This window comes from Natrix helvetica (assembly GCF_964273705.1).
Source record: "Natrix helvetica genome assembly, chromosome: 5".
Taxonomy (NCBI): domain Eukaryota; kingdom Metazoa; phylum Chordata; class Lepidosauria; order Squamata; family Natricidae; genus Natrix; species Natrix helvetica.
The window spans coordinates 17,770,179-17,782,467 of record NC_138551.1 but is presented as its reverse complement, the minus strand read 5'-3'; the positions used below and the strand labels follow the sequence as shown (position 1 = coordinate 17,782,467).

The following is a 12,289-nucleotide window of genomic DNA, read 5'->3' as shown; positions in this document are numbered from 1 at the left end:
GTTTTAAAAGCTGTGAATGGGTATTGACTTCAAAGTCAAATTCTGAAAGCAGCAAGGGGGATATAGCAATAGACTTTTGATCCATGGATGCAATCTTAAAATACTGCAATGACACGTATTGATGAGCCTCATCTATGAGTACAGCTACAAAACATGTCCAATAATCTGTATTTTGACATAGCTTCCTGCTTTTATGAATGAGGAGAACCTGGCTTTGACTTCCTCCCTCGTGATTAAATCTATGATTGTGATGAAGGGGAAGAATGGCTCTTTTAGAACTCTTGTGATATTGTTTAACAACACATTTTGTGTGGTTAAATGTAGTTATAACAATTATGTTGAACAGTGTAAGAGTCATTTAAATCTTCTAGTTATATATTTTATTGCTAAATGGCATGCTACTGTTTTGTATCATATCTGCGAAATGGAATAGAATTTGTATGTTATTTGATAATTTGATCACTTGTAATCCATCAAGGACAACCTCTTGCTATCCTTCAGAAAAATACAGCAAATGCCCTAATATAGAAATTATATAGCAAGTCAGTGCCTAAGTATTGGTTATAGACAAAGGTGTCTCATAATTGAGGTATAATGTTATTATTTTTGCACTGTTTTTTCCCAATAAAATACATTAGTTTACAGTGTACTGTTATTTAAATGCCTTTAACAAGAAATTTTGTGTTTTATGCAAGCGGTTTTTTCCATTTATAGCCTATCAAATAATTGTTTCCTTTACAAAAAGATGCATTTTGACTTTATCTAAAGCTACATAACAGTAGAAGCAGTGTGATATTTAACTATAAGAGATGGTATACAGGTGAAACTCGAAAAATTAGAATATCGTGCAAAAGTTCATTTATTTCAGTAATGCAACTTAAAAGGTGAAACTAATATATGAGATAAGACTCATTACATGCAAAGCAAGATAGTTCAAGCCATGATTTGTCATAATTGTGCTGATTATGGCGTACAGCTCATGAAAACCCCAAATCCACCATCTCAGAAAATTAGAATATTACATGCAAACAATAAAACAAGGATTGTACATAGAACAATATCGGACCTCTGAAAAGTATAAGCATACATATGTACTCAGTACTTGGTTTGGGCCCCTTTTGCAACAATTGCTGCCTCAATGCGGCGTGGCATGGAAGCTATCAGCCTGTGGCACTGCTGATGTGTTATGGAAGACCAGGATGCTTCAATAGCGGCATTCAGCTCTTCTGCATTGTTCGGTCTCATGTCTCTCATCTTTCTCTTGGCAATGCCCCATAGATTCTCTATGGGGTTCAGGTCAGCTGAGTTTGCTGGCCAATCAAGCACAGTAATCCCACAGTCATTGAATCAGGTTTTGGTGCTTTTGGCAGTGTGGGCAGCTGGAAAATAAAGTCAGCATCCCCATAAAGCTTGTCTGAGGAAGGAAGCATGAAGTGCTCCAAAATCTCCTGGTAGACGGCTGCGTTGACGCTGGTCTTAATGAAGCACAGTAGTCCAAAGTCCTGTTGCTCAGTGGTCCAAAGTCTTTTTTTCTGATGAGAGCAACTTTTGCCAAAAGCACCAAAAACTGGTTCAATGACCATGGGATTACTGTGCTTGATTGGCCTCTCCATTCTTCCTCCATATTCTGGGTCCTTGGTTTCCAGATGCAAAAGTTGCTCTCACCACAATTATGACAAATCACGGCTTGAACTATCTTGCTTTGCATGTAATGAGTCTTATCTCATATATTAGTTTCACCTTTTAAGTTGCATTACTGAAATAAATGAACTTTTGCACGATGTTCTAATTTTTCGAGTTTCACCTATATATGAATGAATGAATGAATGTGTTCTTCTCAAAACTTAAATGAAGACATTACAATTGTTCTAACCCATGTTTCCTATGTGGATTAATTGTTTGCTTTAACAAGGAAAGCATGTCTAAATAAATGCTTTATCTAAATGAAATATTTGTGCTGTTTAGAAGCATAATTAAAATCTTCTGCTCTATAGTTTATATATGCAAGGAGATTCAAATGTAGACTGAAGAGACAATGCAAAACTTCTGATTGTTATGAAACTGCACTAGAATTTGATGTTACTTTCGAATAGCTCAATCAATAGATATGAACACCTGAGTTGCATTTGTAATACTTGTTTGTAAAGTTCAGATATGTTCCCTTGCCCTTTTAATTTTCTATATCAAGAAGACACATTGAAACCCAGACTCATTTAAACTCCTGCCTCTCTATATTTGTTAAAAACCTTAAAGCCAGTGGTGGGATCCTACCAATTCGCGCGCTTTGCATGCTTGTGCACTGTTTAGAGAAAATTTACCTTCCGCATTATTTCTGTGGAGGAAAACAGCTGAGCTGCGGCAAGCCGCTCTGTCGTGTGACTCAGCTGAGAAGATTTAGGTAAGTAAAATGTGTGGGTGGGTGGGCCCACTTTCTCGTCCCAGTGAATCGGTTCGCTCCCAGCTGATCGTCGAAGCTACCGGTTCACCCAAACCGGTAGAATCCCACCCGCTAAAAGCTTTATCAAGGATAAGAAGATGAAATAGACATATGGATCTGTACCTTGATGCAAGAGTTAACAGCACTTTCAAATGAAAGGTGTCTTTCCTTGTCTTGGTTTGCAGGTAGCTGTGAGTCTTGGCACTCCAATCATGAAAGCAGAGTGGATTTATAGATCTTGGGAGAGAAGAAATGACATGTATGTATGATCTTTCCTGGAGAAAGGCCTGGCATGGCATTCTTTTAGCTTGAAAGCAAGTATTCCAGAATAATAGGAAATACAATTTAATGCGGTTGCCTTAAATTCATGCCTTTCTCTGTGTCCTTTTCTTCTTTTAGTGACTTTTGTGCTGCCGATGATGAATTTAGAAAAGAATTTAAAGTGCCACCCTTTCAGGACTGCATTTTAAGTTTTCTTGGATTCTCTGAAGAAGAGAAAAAGAACATGGAAGAAATGACAGAAATGCAAGGTAAATATGAGAAGGTTATGGCTGGGTTCACAATTCAGTCTAATCCATTCTTTCTTTTCGGCCATCCTGTGGTGTTAAATCATTAGGACTAAATTTGTGCCTCACACTAAGCCACGGCCCTACTACAATATGGATTTCCTAGACGGACGAACTTGCCATTGTAACCGACACCACAATCAGTGTAGAGATTTTGTGTACTCGTTTCAAGAGTGATTTTATTAAGCAGTTGATTTCTATAATAAGAAATCTGGTAGTAGTATGGCTGTTCCAGCTCATGCGTGTCTTTGGGGTTCTTGATGCTCTCTGAACTTGGTTGTTTGCTTGCAGGCATTTCATTACCAGACTGGATAACATCTTCAGTGCTAGAAGGGAGTGAGGTGGGAAGGTAACAGCGTTCCATGCGCCTTGGGCGTTTAGTCATGCCAGCCACATGCCCACAGAGATGTCTTCGGACAGCGCTGGCTCTTCGGCTTTGAAACGGAGCTGGACTCCATTCCCTAGAGTCGGAAACGACTAGCACATATGTGCAAGGGGAACCTTTACCTTTATGGTACCATATCAATCAATCTCAAATAGATTAAAACAGGTTTGCTCTCTATTTATATACAGTATCTGTTTTAGACAGCTATTATACTGTTAACAACTGTTACATACAGCTATTGTTTATAAATAGAGAGCAAACCCCACTCCCTTACTGGAAGATGTCAAAAGTATACCTTTATTTAAACCAATAAGCTTTACATTTCTTTTGTAACTTCCTTTCTAAATTGTTACGTTGAGCAAATCTTAGCTCTGGTGTTTCCTTACTACATTTGTGATATTGTCTTTACCACTGATACCTTTTTATTTCCTATTATGCACTGATCATCACAGAAGATTGTAAAAGAAGTTAGAAAATGACAGGCAATTGATTACTTTTCATCCACAGGAGGACAACATTTGCCTGTTGGTGATGAACGCTGTACTCATCTTATAGTTGAAGAAAACACAGTAAAAAATATTCCATTTGAGTCCCCTCCGAGCCTTTTTATTGTAAAGCAAGAGGTCAGTCTAAAAATAGCACGCCTGGATTCTTAAATGTGTTTTGTTTAATTAATGTTTTCTGAATTTTATAGGTTTTATAACGTAAGCCATGCACAGTCACTATTCTTAAGTGTGGAATGATAGTCGCACTGGCTTGAATAAATGACAGAAAATACTTTTTCTCCCTCTAGTGGTTCTGGGGAAGCATACAGATGGATGCCAGAGCTGGAGAATCAATGTACTTATTCGAAAAGGTATGTTGCTATGCAAGGAAATGGAGAATTCAGAGAACAATTTGCAAAATCAAGCTGAAATATTGAAAGGCTTATAGGCCCCAAAGGTGCTTTTTCAGGAGGCAACTGGGCTTTCTTATTTTTCTTCTGAAGACGTTTCACTTCTCATCCAAGAAGCTTCTTCAGCTCTAACAGGATAGTGGAGATCCCCACTATCCTCTCAGAGCTGAAGAAACTTCTTGGATGAGAAGCGAAACGTCTTAAAAAAAAAAGAAAGAAAGTCCAGTTGTGTTTTACAGGTTAAATTTGCAAGGAAAAAAAATATTAATACAGGTAATCCTCAACTTACAGCAATTTGTTTAGTGATCGTTCAAAGGCTACATAAACAGAGGGATAGAATCAAGATCACGTGAAGTGTTAATACCACTTTATCATGCCTTGGTAAGGCCACACTTGGAATACTGCATTCAGTTTTGGTCGCCACGATGTAAAAAAGATGTGGAGACTCTAGAACAAGGGTGTCCAAACTTGGGAACTTTAAGACTTGTGGACTTCAACTCCCAGAATTCTGGGAGTTGAAGTCCACAAGTCTTAAAGTTCCCAAGTTTGGACACCCCTGCTCTAGAAAGAGTGCAGAGAAGAGCAACAAAGATGATTCGGGGACTAATTTTGCGACCTTCTGACAAGCAAATTCAGTGAGGAGGCCACATTCGCCAAACAACGGTGTTTGTTAGCTCACAACTGCAGTCATTCGCTTAACAACTGTGGCGAGAAAGGTTGTAAAATGGGGCAAAACTCCACTAACAAATGTTTCCACAGAAACTTTGCGATCAATTGTGGTGGTAAGTTGAAGATTACCTATAACTGTGATGGCGAACCTATGGCATGCATGCATGCCCGAAGTGGTGTGGGGAGCTATATTGCCTGGCATGCGCGGCATCGCCTGTTCCTCTTCCGGGTTTCTGGCGCGCATGCGTACGTGAAGATCAGCTTGCCTTCGTCCTGGAAACTGGAAGAGTTGGTCTTCCATTTTCCGTCATGAGCATGCGCGCCGGCCTGCTGATTATCACGTGCGCCTGTGTTAATAACCGGGAGACTAGCTGGCTGGCACGCACGCACACACCGGAAACCAGAAGTTTGTTTTCCAGAGCGCGCGTGCATCTGGGCAGCTCCTCTTCCGGGTTGCATCCCAGACGGAAGTGTCCTTGCAGGCTCGCGCACTCCCCTTTCAGCATTTGGTGCTGCAAAGGTTCGCCATCACTGACCTATAGTATAACTTTGAATGGCAATAATTGGTCATCTGAACAGAACTTGACGGTAAAAGTTACTAATCTGGACGTCTGCCTTTCACTATAGCCAGACAGTCCCGAATTGAAGACTTCGACCTCGGTCCTTTCCTTAAATACGCCCAACAGCAACCGGAAGAGACGGCGCTTGAGAGAAACCCTTGCTCAGTTGACCAGAGAAACGGACATGTCTCCCTTCCCACCTCGAAAACGGCCATCGGCCGAACATTCCCTTTCCATAGGATCTTTACTGGACATTTCTAATACACCGGAGTCGAGCATGGCTAATGGAGGTATAGCCGAACTATCACTGTATATTTTGATGTTTCTTTTGAAAGCAAAACACCGGTGGATTGTTCTGCCAGTATAAGTAACAGGCCTTTTTCCTTCTCAAACTATGCAGGGAAGAGGCTAGAATTGAGGAGCACGGAGAAAGATAGACAGAAAGGCACTTCTGATGTCCTTAGACTTAGTCGGATGAGGAAGACATTCTGCAGAAACACCAGTTGTATTTCTTTGGATAACTTTTCTTGTAACTGTTACCTAAACTCATTAGAAAGTCTATCACAAGCAGCCGAGGCATCTAGCAGTTATGTACCTGAAAGCGTAGTTAATGGAACACCTCAAACGAATCTCCAGAAATATTTTCTTTTGCCAATGGAACATAAAATAAATCATGCCAGGCTTCATTCCGTCCCGGTTTTGAAAGATGTCTGGTGTCAACAACCTCCAGCTGTAGGCATGCTGAGAACTTCACAAGGTGATGGTGGGTTGACTGACGGCGTTTTTAGATAGAAAGGGCTGTTGGCTTAAAATCCAGAACGGAAGTGCAACTCTGGCACCAAAGGGACACTTTCAGAATGAAACATTGGATCAATCTGGAGAATCCCCTTGCAAATTGGCTTTCTCCCTGAATATGTTTTATATATATATAAAAAAAGAAGCATTTCCAAGGAACGCGAGCATTCGATGATAAAGGGGTCAGGAGGCTAAATCATATGACAAATGGTTAAGGGAACTCGGTATGTCTAGTCCCGGGATTGCGAACCTATGGCACGCATGCCACAGGTGGCACGCGGAGGCATTTGTCAGGTGCATGCGCGCACTGGCCAGCTGAATTCGCCATTTTTTGAAGCCATTTTTCAGGCTCCAGAGGGTTTATAGGACCCTGGGGAGGGTGAAAAGAGCCTCCTCCCCCCAGAGGCTCTCCGGAGGCTTCATGAGCTTCCCTGAAGCCTCCGGAACGCTCAAAACGACGCTCCGACCAAACCGGAAGTGACTTCCGATGAGCGCTCAAAATGACGCTCCGACCAAACCGGAAGTCACTTCCGGTTTGCTCGGAGCATCGTTTTGAGTGCTCCAGAGGATTCAGGGAAGCCTCCTGAAGGTTGCTGAAGCCTCCGGAGGGCCTCCGGGGGGGCAGGGGAGGCTGTTTTTGCCCTCCCCAGGCTCCTATAAAGCCTCTGGAGCCTGGGGAGGGCGAAAAGAGCATGCAAAAAATGGGGGTCGTGCCTGTAGTGTGTGCATGCGCACTGGGGGGGTCGCGCATTGCATTATGGGTGCGGCACGCCCGCACACGACCCCCCTGCGTTCCCCCCACTTATGGCACGCGAGCCAAAAAAGGTTCGCCACCACTAGTCTAGTCTATCGAGGGGAAGGATTAGGGCGGTGGCTCAGTGGCTAAGACGCTGAGCTTGTCGATCAGAAAAGTCGGCAGTTTGGCGGTTTGAATCCCTAGTGCCGTGTAACGGAGTGAGCTCCCGTTACTTGTCCCCGCTTTTGCCAACCTAGCAGTTCGAAAGCATGTACAAATGCAAGTAGAAAAATAGGAACCACCTTTGGTGGGAAGGGAACAGCGTTCCGTGTGCCTTTGGCATTTACTCATGCCGGCCACATGACCATGGAGACGTCTTTGGACAGTGCTGTCTCTTTGGCTTTGAAACGGAGATGAGCACCACTCCCTAGAGTCGGGAACAACTAGCACATATGTGTGTGGGGAACCTTTACCTTTAATTGTTTGCCAGTACTTGGAGGGCTATCACAGAGAAGTGGGTATTGACTTATTTTCTAAGGCACCAGAGGACGGGAGAAAAAATAATGGGTGGAAACTTATTAAAAATAAGCAAAAAGAAATGTTCTGACAGTGAGAACAATTAATCAATGCAGTCGCTTGCTCTTAGGAATGTATGAGCTCCATCACTGGAGGTTTTCAAAAATAGACCAGACAATCATTTGACCAAGATGGTATAAGGTTGTCTGCTTTGTGCCAGGGGTTGGACTAGAAGACCTCCGAGGTCCCTTCAAGCTCTATGATTCTTATATGAAGTGCAGGAATTGAGGGGAACAACCAGCAAAAAAGGCTATAAGTACAGCAATATTTTTCTTTTAATGCTGGAACACCTGCTGATGGCAATCATAGTTGGATAATTGGATCTGACTAATAATCTGAATCAAATTCAAATGTCAGTTCCAACTACATGTTTGGGTTGCTAGCAGGTTGCTATTTGGAATTCATATCGTATCTAAAATTCCTAGCAATTAATCTTCTCACAGCAAATTGTACAAGTTCAGAGTGCTTTAGTTCAGGGGTCTCCAACCTTGGCAACTTTAAGCCTGGCGGACTTCAACTCCCAGAATTTCTCAGCCAGCTTCAGCTCTGGGAGTTGTAGTCCTCCAGGCTTAAAGTTGCCAAGGTTGGAGACCCCTGAATTAATTGTTTCCCCTGATGGTGCTGATATGATAGTCAGCTGTTATTTTCATGGAGAGAATATAGTGGACATCACTACAGAATCACCTGATGATATTGAAGATGACCTCTGCAGTTAATTTTGCTGCTTTATTTTGGGCAGTCATTGAAACTTGTATTGTACTCAGCCAAGCCCCAGTTCATCTTAAATTGGCCTTTCTATTTTAAGAGCCTTTCCTAGCTTTCGTAGTAAATTTCCTGCCATTTTTTTTTTTTAAAAGTGTCATATGATTATTTCTCCGTTCTTTGCAGAAACTCCCAAATCCTGCACAAAGCCATCCAAAAACACATCTCCCTTTCCTTCCAAGCAATCCGCCAGGTGGCAGGTTGCAAAGGAGCTCTATCAGACAGAAAGCAACTATGTAGATATCCTGACAACTATAATCCAGGTAAGTTGCTTCATTTACTGCTTTGTTTCTTAAATTGATGCCTTCCGTGACTTGGGTTAAGACTGATGCTGCAGGAACCAGTTAGGGATGATTTCTTGTGCATATTTCAAATGGTCTCCTCTTGTGTAAATGGTGATGGGATCCTGCCTGTTTAACAACCAGTTCGGTGATCTGCATACGTGTGCAGTTATAAGAATACTTACCTTCCGTGTTAGTGCTGGGGAGTAACACAGCTGAGGCGCGGCAATCAGCTGAGAAGATATAGGTCAGTAAAGCACAGGGGCCGGTGGGAGGGCCCAGCTGATCGTTGAAGCTACTGGTTCGCACGAAACGGTCCAAAATGGTAGAATCTCACCCCTGCATATAAATGAAGAGTCAATCCCCAAAATTCCAAAAGCATCTTAAAAGCTTAAATCATGGCAACTGGACCAAAGTTTATTAAATTTTTATTTCATTTTTACGAAGAAACCCCCTGCAGTCTGTATGGCAAGAGCTGGTTCTTTTCCAGCGATTCTCTGCCTACTCAAATTCTCATTTTGACTGGCGAAGTTACTAGGATGAGTATCAAAACCTCTCAGTTTTAATAAACTTTGGTCCAGTTGCCATGATTTAACCTTTTAAGATATCTTCTCTTAGATATTGTGGAAGAAATAATAATAATAATAATAATAATAATAATAATAATAATAATAATAATAATAATAATAATAATAATAATAATAATAATAATAATAATAAATATTTATTTCTTAGCCGCACCCTCTCCCGAAGGACTCGGGGCGGCGTACAATGAAACATATGAAATAAATATGTGGACAAAACAAACATATAACAGAGACATATACCGAGACATACACAAGGAGGAGGTCGGCTGATAAATAAAACAATTAAAATACAGTATTTAAAAACCCCTAGATAATTAAATATAATTAAAATACCCAGTAAAAACCCGTCAGGAGCGATATGGTTAGATCAAAGTTGAGCCAGGCCAGCTGCTTGGAATAGGTGGGTCTTAAGCTTAATACGAAAGGAGCGGAGGTCAGAGGTATTCCTAATATCCAGAGGGAGGTCATTCCACAGGGCTGGGCCCGCCACAGAGAAGGCTCTACTCCTAGGCGCCGCCCCCCGACACTGTCTAGTGGACGGCACCTGGAGGAGGCCCTCTCTGTGCGAGCGGATTGGTCGCAGGGATGTATGGGGCAGAATACGATCCCGCAAGTAACTAGGTCCTGAGCCATGGAGCGCTTTAAAGATTATTATCAAAACCTTGAAACGCAGAAAGGAAAGCTAATTCCCTTATTTCCCTCTCTGACCCCAGGTCCACCACTTGTGCTATTCTGGAGTGAGGGGGGGTGGGGGGTATGATGGCTTTGGAGGAAGAAGGGAGTAGCCTCACTCTCATTCTTCCATACATGTTAATCTATGCAGCTGCTAGAATAGAGCTGCTTCACTATCAAAATAGTACCTGTGGCTTCTGTCATTTACTCATTTATATTTTTAATTCCGTAATTCTTCCTTTTTTTTCCAAACAAAATTTTTATTTTGTATTATTTATACATATCAATGTGTGGATGATGTGACACCTGGGTATCATACATTTCAATACCAATAAGCATATTATTGTGTCAATTCCTAAAACCTCCTCCTTATTCTTTCATATATCTTAATGTGTGTGTGTGTGTGTGTTTATGTGTGTGTATTTATTTATTTCCCCTCTTATTTCTGTCTATTTTAACCTTCTCTCCCCCCCCATGCCGCTATAATATTCAAAGACGTTTCTTTTCTATTTCCCATCTTCAGCTGTTTTATTATTCATATTCTCATATGACTCTTCACATCTATTTATGTTAAAGTTTCGTCCTTCCTTCTTCCATTACTCAGTGTCTCAATGTACACTTCTAATACCAATCACAATCATTTGAGCATTTAAAGTACATATTCTTCTCAAACCTCCAATTTGTATAATTCTACTGTTAATACCCATGTTTACGTTAAAACATATTCTTTCATTTTCTAATCATTCATTGTTTAATTGTATCATTTCACTGCTAATCATATTTTATACCTAATACCATAATGGTAATGCTTCCTAAGTATCTTGCTTATCTTAGCAGTCTTCAGCATCCCCCACCCCCAACTCCCTGCCCCAAACAGCATGTTTGAATTGAAGCTGATGTGTGGGGGTCTGTCTGGCAAGTGTGTTTCTCAGCCTCAGCAACTTTGGGATGGGTAGACTTCAAAGCAAAGCTGGCTGGGGAATTCTGGGAGTTGAAGTCCACCTTTTTTAGAGAGGCTGGGGTTGAGAAACACTGGTCCAGCATCATGAATGTTTTAGCCTGAGGTTGCCCCTACGTTGGGCTTGTCTGTTTCACGTACAAAAATCTTAAATCCCATATTGGGGATCGAATGTCTCAGCGTTTTCTGGAGGTTTATTTTTAATACGGGATGAAACTACACCTGTGCTTTAAAGGACAAGTCCGGCATATTGTCAGCCCTGAAACCATTTTGGAAATCTTCAGGGCTGCCACAGCAAGTCCCGTTGCAGCTGTGGGAACGTGAGTGGGGAGATGAGATAGTAAGGGGGAAACTAGCCAAAACAACATTCTTTCTCATGGGAGCCAAGGTCATCCCCACCAGGTGGTTGGAAGGTGTGGACCAAAGGCAGCCGAAGGAGGACCATGTGATGGATGTGTGAACTGGGGGCAAGAACTTTGGGTTTTGATTTGGATGGGGAAAACCTCAGGTCCTTCATAGTCGGGTTTTCACTAGCTGTGCCAATATGGCATTCCTAATAAATTCTTACTTTGAGGAAACTCCAGGCCTCGAGTTTTGATTTCATTGGGTCTGTTACTTGGGACCCTGGCAAACATGACTTAGAAGACAGTATCTTCTAAGAGAGACAGAGACAAAGAGATTCACAGGAACAAAAGGGATAGGAGAGATACCGTACTTTTCGGAGTATAAGACGCAGCAAGGTTTTGAAGAGGAAAACTTAAAAAAAAACAAGTTTTTGCACTCTGCAAACCACCCAAAAATGGCCTGTTTTTCATGAAAAGGCATGGATAGCCTTTAGGAAACTTATAGAGTGCTGCTGGCGGGAGGGGGGGGGGAGAATGGGCCATTTTTCGCTCATTTCTGCCCTCCCCAGTCCCCAGGAGCGGATAGAGTCCGAGCTATCGTCTCCATCCAGAGATGAACGTTTATTGGCCGGATCGCTTTCATAAAATTGATGATCTTTTTTTCCCCCTTCAGGTCTTTCAAGTCCCTTTGGAAAAGGAAGGACAGCTTGGAGGCCCTATTCTCGCACTAGAAGAAATCAAAACAATATTTGGCAGTATTCCAGATATCCTTGATGTACATATTAAGATAAAGGTGGTACCATTTTAAAAGAGTCTATGTTGTGACTATTATTTTGCTCGTTTTAAAACAGTTTTTATTGTGAATATCATTTTGCTCATTTTAAAACAGTCTATATTGTGAATATCATTTTGCTCAAAACAAAGTACTGCCCCGGTAAAAAACCTTAATATTTCTTCATGGCCTCATTAGTAAATAAGAAAGGATTAGAATTGGAAGTGGGCCCAATGTCATCATATTTGTTAAATTCATCTCCTTCCTTAATCCCTGCACCAGCACTTCTATAAA

At 41.6% G+C, this 12,289-nt stretch overlaps 1 protein-coding gene across 4 annotated transcripts in view; it reads left to right on the top strand.

Annotated features, from left to right (window-relative positions):
• The window catches only part of ECT2 (epithelial cell transforming 2), a 61,809-nt gene that overhangs the window by 14,526 nt on the left and 34,994 nt on the right, over window positions 1–12,289 (top strand). For all 4 annotated transcript variants that reach the window (XM_081953451.1, XM_081953449.1, XM_081953452.1 and 1 more), the window contains exons 7-13: window positions 2,623–2,696; window positions 2,837–2,967; window positions 3,896–4,011; window positions 4,182–4,244; window positions 5,580–5,802; window positions 8,508–8,644; window positions 11,897–12,016. In XM_081953451.1, the coding sequence (XP_081809577.1) occupies window positions 2,623–2,696; window positions 2,837–2,967; window positions 3,896–4,011; window positions 4,182–4,244; window positions 5,580–5,802; window positions 8,508–8,644; window positions 11,897–12,016 (864 nt within the window). The remainder of the gene's footprint in view (window positions 1–2,622; window positions 2,697–2,836; window positions 2,968–3,895; window positions 4,012–4,181; window positions 4,245–5,579; window positions 5,803–8,507; window positions 8,645–11,896; window positions 12,017–12,289) is intronic.